Genomic DNA, 21,535 nt, shown 5'->3' on the forward strand with positions numbered 1-21,535 from the left:
CAGCTAAAATAGAAGCCAGATGACCAGAGAATCAAGATGTACTGACAGCTGCTGTTAGAACACGTCCATCAGACCCACGTAGATCATTGCAAGCACCAGTAAGACGCATGCCCACACACACATTTGCACACACAAGTGGACCATCTCATGGTTAGAATAAGGATCAGCAGATTCTCGGTGCAACCAAACCAGAAAACCCATCAACTGACTGCATCCCCAAGACATGTTTTTTTAATTCATGTATAGCAACATTACTTTGACGCTATGCGGTAGTGGATTTTATGCAAGCAATAATTACGGTTGTTGATCTAAAGATAGTGTGCAAAGAAGTATCAACACATCTCAAAGGATACAGCACTTTATGCGTGCAACTAAACCCATTACTCAAGTAGAAAACACTGGCTTCAAGATGGGAGGAAAATGTGTTTGTGCATGAATCATGAATCCATGTGTCTGCGTGTGCGTCGTTGTGAATACAATTCAGTGAGTAATGATTTACACAGCTGAACTGGGAATAACCAGCCGTGCCTAAAATGTGGCTGTGTGTGTGCGCCTGCCAGGACTGCAAAACACTTTTAAATTACCACAGCTCAGTCTTGGCCAGAGTCAAAAATATCTCAAGTTTACAAAAACATTTTCACAAAAGTTCAGTTACTATAAGAAAGAATAAAGTATATTAAAGGGGCCCTATTTTCCTTATTTTCCAGTTTCATATTTGTATTTTATTTCATATTTGCCCGATTGGTTATATGGCCTGCTCTGTTGTTATTGGTGAATCGCTTAGTGATGCCCCGCACCTAAACATAAGCTCATTCTGCACACATTGAGTTGCAATGCATTTAACATTATGCAAAGTAAATGCAGAGACACAAACGACGTGGCACGAATGATGACATTGGCGAGACTCGCATCATTTGCGAGAGTCAAAAGCCAATCAGCTTTGAGAATGTCAGACTGATATCACTGATCGTGAATCAGAAAACCAAAACAGGAGCCGTTGGCTCTGGGCAACGGCACACGGCTCCTCATATCTGTTCAGAAACTGGAGAAAAGTTATAAATGACTGTCTATGGCATGGCAAATACAGTTGCTGCTATATTTATGTCTGTCTGGAATTGCTGTGAGTGTGGACAGAGCAGCTTCAACGGTAGCTTATCCGGATCGATCCGATCTCCATTAAAAAAACACGCATTTTAAATGTTTTTCGACTGTCGTCTTGTAAGCACATTTCAAAGCATTAATTCATGGTTTCTACTGACCGCTATGATTATGTAGTTATTTCTGCCCCATTTTGAAACGTGTATTACAATTAAATCACTGTAAAATGTGTTCATTTTTGTTGTTATCTACCATAGTATCTACATATAGATGAGCCCTGCATCATCGCCAGTACGTCTTGTTTGAGTGTGTGTGTGTGTGTGTGTGTGTGTGTGTGTGTGTGTGTGTGCAGTACCTGCAGATGTGCGTGCTGTGTTCAGTCATCGATACCAGCAGTTTGAGTGCGTAGAGTGGGATAGGCTCTGCTGCTCGAAGAAGAGTCTCGTACCTACACAAACACGCATTAGAACAATATTTGGCTTTCATGGTGTAAATAATAAATGTACTGTTCTAATCATTAGTAACTGAGTGTAAACTGGAAACGCTCTGGAGAGAGGGATGGTGAGAAGGGGGAGGGTAGAAGTGGAGTTACAATAGGAGACGAGGAGAGAACAAATATATATGGGAAGAGGAGAAGAGGAGAGAAGTGAGTGTGAGAAGGAGAAATGAAAAAAAAGGTGAACAAGAGGTACACATGAGGTAACACTGAGAAAGAATTACGCTTAAAAAAAGGGAAGCTATGAATAGTAATGGTATAGGGGGAGACTGTATAGCTCAACATAGAGGGTTGGAAGTAAAGTGAGAGAAACGCAGCACAAATGTCAACCTCTATTTTCCAGTTTTGTTACTCTGTCATGAACTTCTACAAACTGCTCTCAGCAGAATGCACTGTTGTTTGAGGCTTACACTCGTAAAACAAATGCTTTCCAATGTGTTTGACAATTAAAAGGATGTGATATGAACCAAAAGAAGATGGAAGGACACTAGTATTCATAACAGGATTGTAACTCCCCCAAAATATCAGTTATTCATCATAGAAAGATGGTTGGATATTATCTCCTTGAAAGAGTGCTAGCTGCTTAAGCATAGGACAAGGTACAGTAGGACTTCATGGAACATTGTCTAAAGTGTGAAACAGGGGTTAAAGGAAGTGTTGTTTTAATATCGAGAAACATATTCAATAACAATACCACTGACATCAAATGATTTTGGTCTTTTGGACTTATTCCTAAAGTATCAACATCTGATTGGTTACCTTGTATTGATGTTAAAATGCCATTTTGGTCAGAAACAAAATGGAGGGACGGAGGAGGGACACAGAGACAGTATAAAAGAGATTTTTAGAAAGAGTCTGACAAACCTTGGAAGCAGGGATTTAGTGACCAGAGCAAAGATTTGATCATAGGAGCTTCCAGCATCCCTTCTTTCAGCAGGATTTCTTCTTTCCTCTGTTCCTTTCTCCTTTTTCTCTGTCTCCTCCTCTCCTTCTGTTCCATCCCTCCCCTGGACCAGCAGGACAAGACTGAGTTCGGAGAGCACCCTCAAAACAAACACAGACCACTCCACTGGAGCACACACGGAGAAAGATATTATTCACATGGAATAAAGAATTGTTTAGAACAACGATAAATTACACGTCAAACAAGTAAAATGGGAAAGTCTGTATACATATTCATTACGATATAGAGTAGTTATATATATATATATATATATATATACAAGAATATATACATTCTCTTACATAGGTGAATTCAGAGCACAACTCAATATTATACGCTCTTTAATATTAAACTAAATAGTGTGACATGAGACACTGGCAGTAGCGTGGTTTGTGCAGTAACCATTCGGACTAATACCCCTATCTCTTATTTCCTACTCGTTCCAATTTGCCATTTCCTCTGTTCACTTTTCTTCCTCCCTCTCTCTGACATTTGCTTCAATTTCCACATATTCTCACTCTCTCTATTCTCTCTCCCCGGTCCAAAATGCCCTTCCATCTCTCTTACCATTTCTGCTGAAAGCCAGTGTTGTCAGAGGAGGCAGGATGGCATCCACAACCTTCAAGAGAGGTAAATAGACAGACACATATTTGTTTACACGTGTAACTCAGCATTGCGACCAGGAAGCCTTGTAAAAAGCTGATACTCAGTGGCAAAACAATCTTAGGATTTCGCACAATTATTATGTTGTGTTAAATAAGTTCATCTGCCGATAATGTCTGTGCAACAGACATGAAAAAACTCAGGCCAAAACTGGGTGAAATACTGTAGCAGCAGAAATGAACTTTAGAAACTCACTGCTGAACAGAATCTAAATATATATTAGCAACAGTTCAATATTGTGTCCTTTCATTGAAGGGGGGAGAGCAATTTCCGCCTTTCCACTGAAAAACTACTTAATATACGGCACATCTGAAAACAGGACGTCTTTTTTGATTAAACTGAATAAAAGACACTTCATTGTATTAATTCAGTGGGCATCGTCCACACAGACCACACACAGAGGATCACATTACCATGGAAATGCAATGTTGTATGATCCATTTAAAACACACACACAAACGTGCATACACACAAACACATAAATGAACTTTCTCAATTCCTAATATAGACATGTATCTGTATTGCATGAATTTGCATGATTACTTATATTACCATAGAAACAACACTAATGCTGAGTGAGAGGTCATTTCATTGAAAGCCAGAGCGAGGAAACTACAAAGGATGTTTTCCACCACTTAATGATGTGTATTAATATAACAACCATCAAAAGACTGTGTGTGTGTGTGTGTGTGTGTGTGTGTGTGTGTGTGTGTGTGTGTTTGTGCGTGTGACATGTCTGAAATCCTTTCTTGTCCCCATTTTATGTTTTAGCTCTCTTACCAAGTCACCTAGTAACCTCATCTACCTATTTTACATGTGCAAAAGCTGCCAAAGAAGACCGTATTCACTGCAGTCAATACAAACATAGTTTGATTATTTTTCCAATATACCTGGGGGTTATACTACGAAGCAGTATTTTCGCTTACTTCAGGGAAAACTCGGGCTTTCCGGTCCTACGAAGCTGGTTCTCTTTTTAGCAGGCTAGATCTCCATGGTAACTTATGCTGTGCGGCTAACCTGGTCCGGACCAGGTTAGGTTGCAGGCTAAGAGCTCAACTCAGTGAAAGCACCGCCTGCTGACCAATCAGAGCTCAGTGTGCGGAGTTTAAAGCGATCAAGTCATATTACAGGAGAAAGGAAATACAGAAAAGCTGCCGTTGCAGGAAAGACGGCCGGCAAAAATCACCGACTGTGTGAACGTGAACATGAATAGAATATCACCTCCCATCTTCAGAGCAATCTGACTATTATAACATTAGCGTTAAGAAAGCTTACTTAAATATCTGCCACAACAAAAGTACATTAAGTACAGTCCGCGGCATATCACTTCATAATGTATCATATCTCTCCTTATCTGAGTCAGCTGAGCCGTATCTGGCCGTGCAACACTCACAGTGTCACATACTGTATGCAGAAGTATTATTTTAAGCAACACATTAAGTTGACGAAACACTCGAGACAAATGTAATTAAAGTCAGATCGTGTTTTAGACGGGGCAGTGATATCATAAACCTGTTAATGTACGCATTCAAACACTTTTTCTTTTTCCAGCTGTATTCACCTTGCAGGTGCAGCTCTGTGGCTTTTATCCTGGATAAAGTGTTTAAGTCATGGATGTTTAAAGTTTAACTTCTTCATTTTTGACTAGTATTAAAGTTCACTTTTCATTCAGGAAGTATGACGCTGCGCTGTCAGTGCGCTTCTCCATGTTTGTGATTGGTCGAATGCTCCAGATACCACCCCTTTCATGTGAACGCGCACCTAACTAGATAGGACACGGCTGGCTTGAGCGATCCACTTGATAACCAGCGTCGTAGTACAGTTTAGCGAGAGCGCGTATGTTTTGGATTAGGCCAACCGGCTAACTCAAACATATCCAGGTTAGGTTGAACCAGCTTCGTAGTACAGGCCTCTGCTGTGCTGAAGCTACTGTCTACCATTCATTCAACAACAAATAGGCTAATGGTTAGCATGCAGCTCCTAAAAAGAGACAGAAGTGTATGAAGATGCTCAGTATTTATTGGCCTTACTAGAAGACTGAATGCTTGATAATGCCGCAAACAACACAACAATCACCATCCTCTTTTTGAGGATGGTGATTTACCCAAAACAACTAATTGAAATATTATTGATCAACGTTGTTAATCAACTCAATTTGATAAGGTTTAAGAGTAACCACTGGACAGATTGTAGCCCCTACATTAATTTGACTATCAACTGGGACACTCAGTTAATTGCTCTCCATCACTACTTGATATCATTTGGCAGTGCTTACATAGCTAAAATGTTTAACTTTTTAAGATGACTAAAGCACAAATAACGTTCTGGTTCTGTTGGCCAAATTTCCTGCAAACTTTACTTTGTATTAAGTATTCTGAGAGGTAAAGTAACTCAAACAGCACTGAGTGTCCTTGTCCAGCGGGCATTACAAGTTAATCTGAGCTGGCTGTCGGTAATTAAAGTGTCTTCCTGTGTTATTGACTATCAGTAGCAGCAAACCTCCTCTCTGCTCCTATTCTGTATTCCTCATCTCTTTTATTTTATTTCCCTCCATCCTGTCTGCTTCCTGCTGCTTTCTACTTCAATATGTCAATAGTCATTAAACACAATTTCTGCGTCCTATCGCATGCACATTCACACACACACACACACACACACACACACACACACACACACACACACACACACACACACACACACACACACACACACACACACACACACACACACACACACACACACACACACACACACACACACACACACACACACACACACACACACACACACACACACACACACACACACACACACACACACACACACACACACACACACACACACACTCTTAGAAACAGACAAGTTTAGAATGAGGCTCCGTTGGTTCAATAGTTGATTAGTGTCTTGCCTAATAGCACACAAGGAGACCCTCTGTCCTCTGACCACTAATAGCCAGGTTTGATATACTGGAAGATACATGCTGAATATAAAACCTGGGGCACTATGAAATGGACAAATACTGGAGATATTAATAAAGACTCCTGACCATTCTTATATGCCTCACTTTTTCTCTGCAAGTTGTCTTATAACAGCAAAGCAATGTATTACTTGTGTTTTTCTAAAATAGTAAACAATAAAACATGGATAGTAGAAATCTGATGGTTGCAGGATAATGACTGTTCGTGTCATTCTTTATTTCTTTAATAAAGTCTCTGCAGACAGTCAGTCAGACAGAAATATATGGGCTCAGAACAGTCTCATAATACCCACATGCGCACAGAAGGATTCACACTTGTATTTCATGATCCACACTTGTGTTTTTCAATGCACACATAAATGTGTTCCGTTTCATATACATGTAAATAAAATCCAAATACAGAAAAAAGTTTTACATATCTATTTTTGATCATCACATATTTATTTTCCGTTTAAAACCTCTGCACCTACAAAAAAAAAACGCTTTCTGTGCACGGATCGCTGTGCATTCGTGTGTGGGTTTTTTGAGACTCCCCTGACGGTCAGCCGATTCGTACTTGTAATTTTTCTATCTATAGCCAATCAGATGTCTCCTTCATTCTAAGCCAATCACATGAGCGCGCCCCCACGAGGGTAGATTTCTTGCGTTCATGACGTAGCGCTTCATGTACGCATTTTGCGCAGTCCGGAGCTGACAGCTCCATGGAGCCTGCCTGCAGGCGCTAATCTCAGGACACCTCCACTCTCAGTACATTGCCACTTTCCGAACAGGAAATGCACGCAAATAAAAGCCTTTATATTATTAAGGTACAGCACCACTTCCCGAACCATTGATGAATGCTTGTGTACACAAAAACGGAAGGCAAAACCGTTTTAAATGTGTGTTTCCTGTATGGCGAATACAGCTGCTTTATTTATGTCTGTATGAAGTTGTTGTGAGTGTGGAGGGAGCAGCTACAGGTTAGCTTAGCCTAATCGATCAGTGCACTACGAAGCCAGTGCTAGACAGTGAACTGTCAATGGGGGGAGCCCGCCGGTCATTATCGGCCGATATTCACTCTTAATAGTTTGATCGGTGCTCTCTATAAAGGCCGATCAGGAGAGCTGGATCTGATCGATATGGACATAAACGCGAGTGAAGTGTAACCGGACGCGAGAGAGAGATCAGATCAGCTGCTGAGTCTGACGGAGACACGCCGCTCTGCATAATCACCTGAAGCTCCGCCCTCTGTTTAGCGAGCTGTCCGGACTGCGCAAAATGTGTATATGAAGTGTCATGAACGCAAGAAATCATACCCTTGTGGGGGCACGCTCATGTGATTGGCTTACAATGAAGGAGACATCTGATTGGCTATAGATAGAAAACAAATGGTACGTACAAAAGTACGAATCGGCTGACCGTCAGGGGAGTCTCAAAAAACCCACACACGATTGCACAGCGATCCGTGCACAGAAAGCGGTTTGTGTTTGCAGATGCAGAGGTTTATACGGAAAACAAATATGTGAGGATCAAAAATACATATGTAAAACCTTTTGAAACGGAACACATTTGTGTGTGTATTGAAAAACACAAGTGTGAATCCTTCTGTGTGCATGTGTGTATTATGAGACTGTTCTGAGCCCATAGAAAGAAAGGTACATACACACACACACACACACACACACACACACACACACACACACACACACACACACACACACACACACACACACACACACACACACACACACACACACACACACACACACACACACACACACACACACACACACACACACACACACACACACACACACACACACACACACACACACACACACACACACACACACACACACACACACACGGTCAGGGCTGTAGCAGGTAGACAGACAGGAAGCAGGTTACATGCAGACTTACAACAGCAGAATGATGTGGAGTGATCAGAGCATGGTGCTGACTCAGGACTTCCACAATGGACAGAGATGTCCTAATCAACTCCTCACATACAGCTGCGCCTGAACAGAGAATCAAACATCATTCTGAACCATCTGCTTCATAATAAAGGGGGATGACCCAGTGCGGAGGGTGGTTGATATGCAGCTTCTCCAGGTGAGTGAACTATGGATGACCCTGCACTCTGCAACTCACCCTGTGCATACGCTTTAGAACTCATGCCACCTGTATCTCCAAGGCTTAACTTCTCTTACATATTGATATTTTTCTTCTTATGTTCCAAAGACAACTTGTGAGTGTGTAAGTAGGGCCTTCACTGAACTTTAAGCTAAAGAAATATGTAATGTTGTTTTAAAGACAAGCTGCTTTATTCAGTAAAATGTTGGTTCCAAAAGGAAAAAAAGGTAATAATGATCATTAAAGCAAAACTTAATCCAGGAAACATGAAAATGGTTGCATAGTAGTACGTTTCATCAAAGTAAAATATTGTAGACTCTTAAAGGGAAATGGAAACACTTTTCAAACTGCTTTCCATGCGACAATATTACCATTAGGAAATGTATTTATCTAGTCTATTTCCAATGTAAACGATCGAGATACGCGAATTTACTTTTTGAAATACGTGCCTAATGACCATGGGCGCTTCCATTGCTCCGGGACTTTTCCAGTGACGTCACTGATTGGGTACGGCTTCCTGGGCCAAAGCTCAATAACAAACAACATGGCGTGCAATGCACCAGTAGTTTACATTACAAGAAAACGGTCGTCGTCAGGAGTTTATTGTATTGCCCCAGGCTGCACAAATGGATTTTATACAAAGAAGGAAGAAGTACATTTCCATAGGCTGCCACTAAAGGATGAGAAGCTGCTCAAAGTCCAGTCTGGATGCCTGGTTCAATACAAAACATTGGATTTGAAGCCAGGATCTGTTCCCACAATATTCGATTTCTCAACGTATGCAGTCGGGAACACCGACCGTCCCAGCACGTCGGCCGCGCAAGACAATGACAGTGTCAACAAACGTGAAGTTCGAGCCACCAAACGAGTTGCTTCAGCTGCCGAGAGAGAGGTACATATTGCAGCACTACCAGATTACTAGCTCACACATGTATTTACTGACACAGTGTGACCTTATTAATTAACGCAATCGCGTCCAAACTAAATGGTAGCTATTATTATGACGCACAATAGAGAATTGGGGGTGTTCTATAGCTCAACTAATTAAACTGGCATACACACGCTCATCTGTCGAAAACAGCCCTAAAAAGGCTAGTATTGCTATTGATGGATGGTATTGCAGGACCCAGAGCGCACGGAGCACAGAGCGGACAGCAGATAACGGAATTGCAGTTGTATTGCTTATAGATTATCAGAACATTTCAAAGGGGACACAGCCCCATTGGATATTAACCTATGGATTAACTACATCATCGTTTTTATCGTTGTAATGCCATTGAAGACCAGTTTAGACCAGACAATGAGGAAGGTAAGCCGTTAGCCTGGCGTATGTTAGTACCTAGCGCCACTTGTTTTGATGTACGTTTTTGTGGATAACCTCGCGAGTTTGTATCTTTCAGTGTTGAGGTGGGCACCGTTAGATTCTGTGTCTCCTTGCGATCATAAACGATGTGTTGGATGTGCGGCTAGGATAAGTAATAAGGGATCTAGGAGTGATTTTCGGTGCAGTAATAGGTTAGCATTTTCGCTCGGGGCTAATTCAGAGGCTCACTGTTAGCATTGTGTTTTTTTAATTTTTTTATTCCGGATCGTATGCCACTCTATTCGACCGAATCGGTTCATAAGCATAGGCCATGGGATGCCTGGTAACTGTAGATGCTTCCACATCAATGTCATCTCCCGACGAATAGTCAAATTCATCGTTCAAAACGTCGATCTCATTGCAAAATTCCTCCATCGCTGCCATATCTGCTACGTTGTGTTGACTTCAGGTGGAGCGAAAACACAGCCAGTGACGTCACCATTTGGGACTCCCCTAATGGCGGCGGCCTGGTCCCGGAATTCCCCACCCGGCCGGCGGATAATTAATTTTCTTTTGGCGAGTAATATCATATACAATAAATATTACGATCAATATCCATTGTAAAATAACCGGAATATTATAACTGTAATTGGTGTTTCCTTTCCCCTTTAACCGACATGCTAATTTAGTAATAGAGAAACTAGCTTACCCAAAGAACTGGCCAGATTAGTTTCATTGGACTCTATGGAGGCGATATAGTTCTGTGAGAAAGAGAGAGGGTAGAAATGACACTTCACTTTTGTCTTTTTTCAGACATTTACTGATCATTATGTGCTGTTATTGGCTCCAACATGTCAAATGTGTCAAATGGAATAACTCCCGACTTCAGTGTTAAAACAATAAAAGATAAAGTCATGATGTCCTTATCTAACATAATACTAAAGAACCAGACACATACCAGCAGCAATCCAGTTTGAGTTATAAACTCTTCAGTTACAATTTGACATCGAAAGACCTGCAAGAGGACAGAGAGTCAGTCACACATACAAACAGGGACGGGGTGACGGGAAACAATATGATGATAATGTGAAGAGCAGTAAAAAAGAAAAAGGTTCATTGTTTTTCTTTGAGTCTTTTGGAACCCAAACTGTGTAACAATGTGCAGTGCCACAGCACCTTCTTTAGCCAGGTGTATCTATCTAAACTAAGTATATCATTACATATACTGTGTTTATTTACAGGCCCACATAACAAAACGACAGGTAAAACAGTATATTGACAATGCAATATTTTACTTTTTGAGACAAAATACTTTAACACTGAGGATGGGTACTGGTTATCTATGAGTAATTATATGTTGGTACTTTGCAGACACTAAACATGAACATTACAATTAAACAATGAAGAAAACTCCTTTATGTCCAAGATACCTGCGATGAAAGAAGTTCCAGCACCACAGACATTGAAGGCAAAGTGGGTTTTAACTTCTTGCTCTGAGCTGTAGTTGGATGTCTCCTCCCGATCACACCTCGTAATGCACATAACACTTTCTCTGGAGAGAGAAGAGGAGACAAGACACAAAACAATGAGAGAAGAGGGACTTGTTTTTTTGTTTTTTAAAAAATGAGAAAAAAAAATCTGAAAAAATTGATTTGCGAATGTTGAATAAATTGATAGTAGTGTGTTTGTGTGTGTGTGTCTATACCCAGTATCAGTGAGGCAGTGCTACCTAGATATACAATCAGTAAATCCAGACACTGAGTGAGGTATCCTGATTGGATGGGGTTCTCTCTGAGGGGAGTGGCTTTGCGCAGGTCTCTCTCCAGGTGCAATACAAGCCTAGATAGAAAGACACACACACATAGCAAGTCACAGAATGCATAACGGGATGTATAAACTCACATCTTAAGAACGCATCCTTTTTTTTGCCCCCTCATTGAGAGTTGCTCAGAAGTATTGATTTAATGTCCAGCGTGTAAAAATGATGAAGACGTAATAATAATATGATTCTGGACAATGAGCTATAAAACGTCGACAGACAAAGGGCCAGGGAGATTGGTGGAGAGGGAGACAGACAGAAAAACCCTGAGTTTAAAAACATTTGTATTCTCGTCAGACTGCTTGTATTGAACAGTAATCAATAATATTCTATTCACAAATTCATAGCAGAGCGGAAAGGTTACCACTGCTAACTGATATTCATTACTGACACACAAACTATACACACGCTATAGCTACAATCAGGCGAGCTAAGCTTCCAAAAACAAGACCACAAATAGTTTTTAAACATTTTTGCGAGCAAGCATTTTTTCATGACCTGTGGGATTTTGATTGGAACAAGATCTCTCTCATTAGTGATGTTGAACTGGCATGGGATTATTTTCATGAGGCTTTTACTAGAATTATAAACAAACATGCTCCTTTCCGCAAATGTAGGGTGAAAGGGCTAACAAATCCCTGGTTTAGTCCTCAACTGGCCAGCATTCTAAAAGAAAGGGATATTGCCTGGTCAAGGGCCAGAAAATCGAAATCCCAAGTGGATTGGATTGTTTTTAGACAGCTCCGAAATCATTTCACCTTCCTAGTTAAAAAGGCTAAATCTGAGTACTACATTTCTAATACTACTAGTAACTTAAATGATCCAAGACATTTTGGAAGGTAATAAAAAACTCATTTGGAACAGAAACTAAAAATGAATTACCAGCCTGCATTGTTACAGACTCGCAAACCCTCACTGACAAATCGGCCATTCTCAACTGCTTTAATGAACATTTTATTTCATCTGGTTCTTTGTTTGAGTCCCTACATTCGGGCCCTGGACAGAACGTTGATTCCTCACCACCTTCATCCCATCCCATGGCTCAGCCATTCAATTTGACTTTTATCGAGGTGATAGAGGTCCATAAAGCATTGCAGAATCTGGATCCACACAAATCGGCAGGTCCGGACAAACTTCCTCCTCATTTTCTTAAATTAGCAGCAGACTTTATAGCTGAGCCGCTTACTTATCTTTTAATGTAACTCTTTCCAACAATGAGATTCCTAACATATGGAAATCTGCATATGTTCTTCCTTTACTGAAAGGAGGGGATCCCTCATCTGTTAATAATTATAGGCCAATTTCAAAATTATGTGTTGTAGCGAAGGTCCTCGAAAAGCTTCTCAGTGAACAACTTAAATTATTCTTGGACACAAATGATATTTTGTCAGAACACCAATCCGGTTTTAGAAAACAACACAGCACAACAACTGCTGCTATTAAAGTGGTGAACAACATAATTGAGGCATTGGACTGTAAAAAGTATTGTGCAGCTCTATTTATTGATTTGTCAAAGGCATTTGACACAGTTGATCATATCATCCTGACGGAAAGACTTCACAGTATCGGCTTATCTAGGCATACTGTAGGTTGGTTTTTAAATTATTTATCAGCGAGAACCCAATGCGTCCAATTTTCTGGGTCCTTTTCTTCCTTCCTCCCGATAGCAAAGGGTGTGCCACAAGGTTCCATATTAGGACCCATTCTTTTTACCATATATGTAAATAATCTATGTAATAATTTAGCAAATGCTTCTTACCATTTTATGCAGATGACACTGTTATTTATTGTTCCTCCGCTTCTATAGAGCAAAGTCTAGATTTCCTCCAGTCTGCCTTTGATGTCATACAAACCCATTTATATCAACTAAAGTTGGTATTAAATGCTGAAAAATCCAAAGTGATGATATTTTCGAATGGCAAAAAGTTACCATCTATTCTACCCAAGATTTGTACTGCACAAGGGACTGACATTGAGAGGGTCACTACTTACAAATATCTGGGATTTCTTATTGAACAGAACTTGTCTTTCAAGTTACACACGGAAAATGTTGTTTCAAAGCTAAAAATAAAATTAGGTTTCTTTTACAGGAATAAATCCTGTTTCTCTTTTCAGACAAGGAAACATCTGATATCTGCAACGTTTTTACCTGTATTAGATTATGGTGACCTGCTATACATGAATGCCTCTGACCAATGCCTAAAGAGCTTGGATACTGTGTACCATTGTGCCTTACGATTTATCACTGGATGTGGATATCGAGTACACCATTGCACTTTATATGCTGCTGCTAATTGGCCATCTTTGTCTGCTCGCAGACTTTCCCATTGGTTGGGTTTTATTTATAAATCTCTGCTTGGGTTGGTTCCCTCCTACATTTGCACATATATGTGTCAAAGAGAAAGTCCATATGGCCTGCGCTCCCAAGATTTATTCAGATGCTGGTTCCTACAGTGAGAACAAAACTGGGTAAAACAGCTTTTAGATATGCTGCCCCCACAGCTTGGAACAATGTACAGAAGGAGCTGAAACTCTCAGATTTAATCACTATGGGGGAATTCAGGTCCATCTTAAAGGACAGAGAACACGACACCATTGGTCGATGTGAGTGCTCGTATATCCTAAAATCGTTTTAAATGTTGCCAGTTTTTGAATGATTTTAATAGTTTGTTTTACTTCGCATATTGACTGGCTAATGTGCCATTTTATTTGTGTTTTACAGCTGTATTTGTCTGCCTGTCATGTCTGTGTTTTATCTGTTGTAACTTTGTACATGCTGCCCTTCTTGGCCAGGTCGCTCTTGGAAAATAGATTTTAATCTCAATGAGTCTTTTACCTGGTTAAATAAAGGATATAAACACACCCACGCATGTGTGCACAAGCACACACAGGCACAAAAAGCATGACTGCAGAGCAGACACATGCAGAGAGATTTGGCGAGGTCATATTAGTTAACAAATATTGATTCTAAGCTTCGGTGTGGAAATGGAGCAGGGGGAGTGAGGGATTACAAATTCAGTAGTTTTCCTCATAATGTTGCATAAAAGATTAGCAGCCAGCCACGGTTCACAGCTATATGGACTCCCACACAACTACTGCTACTACAGTATATTAAGGGTCCAATGAATGTTAGAGGCACTCAAAATAGTAATTGCTGGATTCAAAGCCAAATCTAGTTGGTATCACCAAACTCAGAGTCTCATATATGAAAACAAGTTCTACCAACAACACTTAAGAAGCATTTAAAAAAGGTATTAAAAACAATTAATAGGATAAAAAATGAAAACAACAAATAATGTTACAATTAGTTTTGGTCAGTGAATGTTTTTTGTTATAACTCAAGTTAGCATGCAGTTAGATGCAGAGATGTATCATTAGTGTCACAGGGTTTTGGTCATTTAATAATGTTGCCTGATAAAAATGTAAGGAATCACTAAAGTTATTACAATTCATCGTGAGTGTTTAAAACTAATTTCATGCCAGCATGTCCAGAAGCCCCAGGATAAATGTTTCAATTGTTATTTGGATATTCCCTCACGGTACCATGAACATCTACACAATGATATGGTCATCCATCCAGTAGTTGTTGAGATACTTCTATTCCAGACAGAGTTGCGGACTGACCATCCGTCACACACGTTGTCCTCCCTAGAGCCATGTGTCTTACAGTAGGCTTGGTTGTGTGTTGAGTACTATGTGATATGCCTGTTTCACAAATCATTTCTGCTGTATACAAACCTTTTAACACTTTAAAGCCTGTCAATCAAGGTTAATATAAAAGTAGGTTCATGGACACCTGTTGTCTGACGCATAAATCGGTCTTCAACAATGTTTTGTAACTGTCTGTCTCTTTTTTACCTGCCTGCTTTTCTATCTATTTGTATGCTAGAATTTTGCCTGCAAGTCTTCCAGACATTTTTGTTCCGATTGCTAAATAAAGAGAGACAAACTTGCCACCTCTTTGTCAGTCACTGTGGGACAAAGCACTCTCACACAACTAACCTACAAGTGGCCCACTCTTTGTGTGTGTGACAGTGTCTGTTGAAAGCCATCACACTCCACTCCCAACGGCAATCTTGACACTTTCTCAGCGAGACGGCCTGCACAACTTTATCTCATGCAGACAAAAACACATACACACAGGAACACACATACATTTTCACGCCACTGAGGAGCTAATTAAACACAGCGTGCCAGGGTGAGAGCGGGCCTGAAAGACGTGCGCCTGTGTGTGGTTGAATCATGCAGAGCGCTCGGTGGGAGAGAGACAGGCAGGTCAACTCTGACAGCTCTAACACAGTGAACAGAGGGAGAGCAAGTGAGAGAGAGTGTGTGTGTGTGTGTGTGTGTGTGTGTGTGTGTGTGTGTGTGTGTGTGTGTGTGTGTGTGTGTGTGTGTGTGTGTGTGTGTGTGTGTGTGAGAGAGACAAGCAGCTATCTTTATAATTATTACCAGCTGAAATTAGGCATTCATTAAGCACAATGACATGTTCAAGGATACATACTTCTGTCGAGATTTCATATGAACCCGCTACATGCTCAATACTCAATTAGTTCTGTTTTTTATGATGGAATTAGGACGCAGCATTTACTCTTAACACTTATAAAGTCTGATAAGTGTAAAACAATTAAAACATTCAATGGCTTTTGTTACTTGGCAACATATGAAACATATATACTGACATATAGGTTTTGCTATTCAGTGAGTCAAAGGGGTTACCAGGTTGGCACCTTGGTGACTTAAAATCATTCCTAAGAAACAAACATCATTCATAAACCATTTGTTATGAAAACAAGCATAACTCAACCTTATTCTTTCATGGAAAAAGTTGACAGTTCACATGTATCAAATGTCAGAAAGGTATGGCTGTCAAACAAATAAAGAATCTCAGATAAAGAGAGAATAAGTGAGAAGCATTTCAATAAAAGAGAATAACATACTTAGCAAGAAAAAGAGAACTGGAGAAGAGAGTGCAATAAGAGAGACAGTTCTGAGGATTCATATGTCAGTAATCTGGGGCATCTTGTTCAAACAGCAATATCAACTGGTCCTAAATTACATGGGGAATTGTCTCTGTATATATACTGTATTTATATATTAATATTATGCATATGCATCTGATCATGGGGGCTAAGAACATTCAGAGCTGCATTTCAAGTTGGCGTGGGGTGAAACACAGGACAACCGGCTAATAAACCATTTGAAGTTCCTGTAAAGTTACAACATACAGCAGAACAAACTGAATGACCAGGGTACATACATTTATATTATCATTCCCACGGCTGCTGTGCAAGTTAACGCAAAGGTTACGGAGAGTACAACTGCCTTGCCAACAGCCCCAGGCAGCGCTTTTTATGAAGGGAGCCTCCCTTCTCAAAGCAGTCTGCTTTAAATACCAGACAGCTGTGTTGAAAAGCAATTCCTGAGTGCTTGTATCAGAATGTGGGAGGGATGTTTTAAGAAAAAGCACTCCACTTAATGCATGGCCACGTTTCTTGGTATTGTCTTAAATGTTTTTAACTCAATTCATTGTATAACAAGTCCATGCCAAGTCAATTGTAAAACTGCCAGTCTTGCATTTCAGTTCGGTAAGAATAAACCTGGTTAGAGAAAATCATGTGTTTAAGGGGCCTTATTATGCTTAGGTACAGGTTTCGTATTTGTATTTTGTGCCCGTCTTTATTTTTCTCATAATAGTGCTTCAGCACCTCTTTTCACCCTCCGTCTGAAACCAGAGCCTACTCTGATCTGATTGGTTAGCTGGCCGGCTCTATCACGTACAATGTGTTGGAGCTCTAGCCAAGAGAAGTGCAAGTGTTACATTGTGATGTCACGGAAGTAAGCCTCTTTAATCATCCATATACATGATCACATGCTGTGTGGTAGTGTGCTTATGATGTCTACTTTCCTATTAGCTTTCATTCTCAAACTATTTGGGAATGTGGACACAGTGTTTTTAAGTGTAGTCCCAAGCAACCAATTCATCCCACTAGCGTTCTGAAACACCAACAGGGCTTATTGGCTTGAAATCTCAGTGTATAATACCAATATATCCATGTTAATGGCTTTTTGTGGTAGTTACAACGGATGCAAATCTTACAGAAGAATACTTTCACAAAAACAGAAAAACCTGGGGCACAATTTTTGGACAAGACCGACCATTCTTTACAGTGAAAAGGGAATTCATATTTAGTTTAAGCTATCGTGAAGCTGGAGGAGAGTACAGTCTGAAAGCAACAACTAAATAATGAAAGGGAAATCCCACCCTGAAATGGAATTCAACAATGCTATTTATTTGATTTCTTGGCAGTTCAGGGTTTGTGTGAAGATGGGCAAATACATTCCAGAGAACCTAATTAGCCAGTGGTCTGACGGACTGAGCAGAGCTAAGAGTACACTTCACTGGTCAACATCTCAGTGCAGTCAGTCACTATGATCGTGCAGGGGATATACTATGTGATGCAAAAACAGTTAAACAGGCAGCATACACGTGTGAATACCCATGTTACAGTACAGTAAAGTAAGAATGATCAGCACTGTTACTTTTGTTAAAGGCAAACAATGCTTAAACACAATTCATTCAGTTCACCTAACTCTTAGGTGAGCTTTAGATATCCACTAGACATATTGAAGGGATACAATTTCATAAAACCATTAATTACTAGGTCACAGTTAGCGACAAATTGTAAGCTATTTTTCTAGTTTGACAAACTGACATATATGTAATCTGGCTATAAGCATATTTTAATTACATATTATTAGGGAAGAGACCTTGTCTATATGTATGAGTGAATGTGCAGGCCTGCATGTGTGTGGGTGTTAGTGAGTATTTACCTGTGCTGACAGCAGAATAGAAGCGTGTGTGTGTTGTCCTGTATCAGTAGCAGTAGCAGTAGTAATGCTTTGGCTCTTGTTACTGTGGATGGACTCTCTAGACAGCGTAGCACCTTCAACACCAAATCCTGCAAGACACAAACACACAAACGAATAAAGCTAAACTGACAGGTTGTGTATGTTTCTGCTGCTGAACAGTCAAGTCAAGTTGTACATATGCAGTGTATATGCTTACAAACCCAAAATGTTTGCATGGGAACATCGCATCCACAAAGGTTGAGTGTGAAGAGAAAACATGTTTGCACACTGTTCACAGCGCTATGTTCTCAGGGTATCACATCATAAGATATTACTGCAATGTCTCCAAATCATGTATGCAAAGAAATAAGAATGCAACATTTTCCCTGAGGTGTTCAAAATAAATCTGAAAATGCTTCGACTAACTGGCTAAAACCTAATCAGCTCAGACTCCATTATCACACAACATGCGCGCACACACAACACACATACACACAAAACAAACTTGTATGCCCACAGCTACTTCAGACATCCATTCACTCAGCATAAACTCTGCGGCAGTAACTGGTTGGGAAAATGTGCGACTGGCCAACATTCATTACCATTATCATTATCACCAACACCATACGCTTCTGACTGTGTGCATGTGTGAGCGTGTGAGAGAACGTGCATGCATGTGTGTTTATGTGGTTACACACCAACTTAATTAATTTCAAAGCCCCGTAGTGTGTGCCTAGCTGATAAGTCCCTCCCCACTACCCATAATGCTTTGCTGAAGTAGAAGGCTGCAGCTCGTTCATTCAGCCAATTAGCCCAGATACTGACACACTCTGCAAATTAGCATATGTGCATGCACACACACATACACACACACACACACACACACACACACACACACACACACACACAGACACTAACAGACAGAGTTCTGTGTAAACAAACTCTTGGACTGTCTGTCTTTGTGCCACGGGAAGGAGAGAGGAGCGATGGGGGGGTGAATGCATATCAGTGTATAATTAGAGCAGAGTTGAAGTACTAACTTTGCATGCTGGTGTTAAATTGGAAATGCTCAATGCAAATAAATTCAGTTCTGAGTCAATTACCAATGCCAGACTCCAAGTGAAAAACCTTCAAATCAATTTTAGCCCCTCTGCCTCACCAAGATTAGCACTACGTACGGTACTGTATACATACTAGATATGCTGCATTATGAAAAATAAATAAGTAATTTATCACAAATTAGTTCATGCACAGTTCAGCAATAGTTCATGTACTACGAGGAAAAAAGAGAGAAAGACGGAGTGAGTTGTTTCTCTTGTGTCACTTTCCTCTTAAACATCTTTAAATAAATCGACTTGTGATGTTGCTACATACATTTCCAGTAGAATCTCTCCATAGCAATATCAATCAAATACGGTTGTTAGTGTCTAGGTTTGATCCAGGTCCAGTTGATAAGTTATCTGCATGTGTTTCCATTTCACATTTTGCAGTATATTCTTACACTCTTATTCAGGTGTGCAAAGGTGTTTATACGCACCGTGCTCTGTGTGACGCGGTGTGTTTGGATGGGTGAGGTGAGCAGGGCCGTGGCCATAGCAGTGAGCAGGTGCTGCTGGACCCTGGCCCCTGCTCCACCAACGCCCTCCAAGATGGCCGCAGGGCCACAGGTGTCAATCACTGCCAAGAAGACTGCTGGGAGCACCCGGGTTAGCCTTGAAAGAGCCTGGAGACAAAGAAAGACAGAGGTAATGTATGCCATTCATGGATTGTGGTAATTGGTAATGCCTTAAAATAAGATGTATGTGTTTAATATTGCATAACATGGAGTGACAAATTACAACCTACTAATTCTGTAATTAAAATTGTGTTTAAATCTATTGTTTTATTTACAAATTCGTTTATATGATTCACAATCTATGAATAGAGTATATCAATGCTGCTCGAAGGCTATGTTAATAGGTGTACATGTAGCCAATCTAGATATGTGGAGGGGAAAGCTTACATTTGTTTTGTCATTTACCATGAGAAGGTCATCAATTGTTATTATTTGAGGTCGTTCAGGAGTGGCCCGACATAGAAATATTATTTATAATACATCAAAATCTATAAGAAGATGTTCAAGTATCAGGCATATTTGCCTGCTTTTCCTTTTCCTAGTGCTTATAGGTCAAATATAGATGTAGGTATGTGAATATGTTTTTTCTCCACAGTCACACATACATGATGAAATCTATAAGTGTGTGTTTTCATGCGTGTGAACTCACAGAGATAGCAGTGACTCTGACGGCCTCCACGGTGGAGTGAGTGAACAGGTACCACAGGGCGGAGCCTATCTCGGTGGTAGCCAGTTGGTGGGAGGAGCCAGAGACAGCACTGGCAATGTTCTCTATGGCTTTTGCAGCCATGTGATGAACTATGGGATCAGCCTGTAAGACAGACACAAACACAGTGCAAGCATATAAACAACGACCAACCAGGTATTTTGACAAGTACATTTTATTAACAGCAACGGATCCTTTAATTATTGGGATTGTCAATTAGAGCTGTCAAACACATTCAACACTTCTCAATGGCAGAGTATCTCTTACCAAATGAATTAACAATGTGTAGTGTTTCATCACAATACATGATAAAGATGGCTGTAGTAAAGGCAGTGTTTCCCCTAGGATGGAGTCATAGCAGCGGTGCTAAGGCACGTGGGTTTAGCATAATGTGAGCGCGGAGCGCGTGGAATTTTTTTGTGTGTGCACGTGGGAAGTGTGCCCCGCCAATTTGTTTCTATGTGTCTGCCAGCACAAGAAAGGCTCTTGAGGCCTAGTACCAGGGCCGGTTCTAGACAATTTGCTAAAAAGAATAAATGAAAAATCTCTACAAAAGACAAATACACTACAAAAATAGAAACTTATTGACATAGGTAATAGACGTCAAAATGGCTTCAAATGTATTCAGTATTGTATGAACATGTTTTAATTGGGAGATGGACGTCACATCCTCTTGGGGGGTCCGGGGGTATAGCCCCCCCGGAAGATTTTTTTTTTTTTAACATTTGAAAGTAAAATGCTTCAATCTGGTGCACTTTGAGCACACAATTACTAGAGACCTGATCTAGGGGGTACAACTCTAAAACACCCATATGAAAAAGATATGTTGGTTTACATTTTAATAATCAAATAAGTATGTGAACATAACCAATAACCTACCATAGCCAATAACAAATAAATATTTTACCTAGTTAACATTTATTTATTTATGCATATTTTTGTATCTCTCCA

General features: G+C 40.3%; 1 protein-coding gene across 3 annotated transcripts in view; it reads right to left on the reverse strand.

The window, feature by feature from the left end:
- ulk4 (unc-51 like kinase 4) overlaps positions 1 to 21,535 on the reverse strand; it is a 109,966-nt gene that overhangs the window by 60,506 nt on the left and 27,925 nt on the right. For 2 of the 3 annotated variants that reach the window (XM_034103424.1, XM_034103426.1), the window contains exons 20-30: positions 20,528 to 20,689; positions 19,801 to 19,986; positions 18,246 to 18,373; positions 11,298 to 11,431; positions 11,023 to 11,144; positions 10,551 to 10,607; positions 10,302 to 10,353; positions 8,077 to 8,174; positions 3,105 to 3,156; positions 2,459 to 2,663; positions 1,454 to 1,546 (exon numbers count right to left, since the gene is read on the reverse strand). In XM_034103424.1, the coding sequence (XP_033959315.1) occupies positions 1,454 to 1,546; positions 2,459 to 2,663; positions 3,105 to 3,156; positions 8,077 to 8,174; positions 10,302 to 10,353; positions 10,551 to 10,607; positions 11,023 to 11,144; positions 11,298 to 11,431; positions 18,246 to 18,373; positions 19,801 to 19,986; positions 20,528 to 20,689 (1,289 nt within the window). The remainder of the gene's footprint in view (positions 1 to 1,453; positions 1,547 to 2,458; positions 2,664 to 3,104; positions 3,157 to 8,076; positions 8,175 to 10,301; positions 10,354 to 10,550; positions 10,608 to 11,022; positions 11,145 to 11,297; positions 11,432 to 18,245; positions 18,374 to 19,800; positions 19,987 to 20,527; positions 20,690 to 21,535) is intronic. The other variant, XM_034103425.1, reaches the window with a different exon arrangement.

Source organism: Pseudochaenichthys georgianus, chromosome 16 (genome assembly GCF_902827115.2).
Source record: "Pseudochaenichthys georgianus chromosome 16, fPseGeo1.2, whole genome shotgun sequence".
Taxonomy (NCBI): domain Eukaryota; kingdom Metazoa; phylum Chordata; class Actinopteri; order Perciformes; family Channichthyidae; genus Pseudochaenichthys; species Pseudochaenichthys georgianus.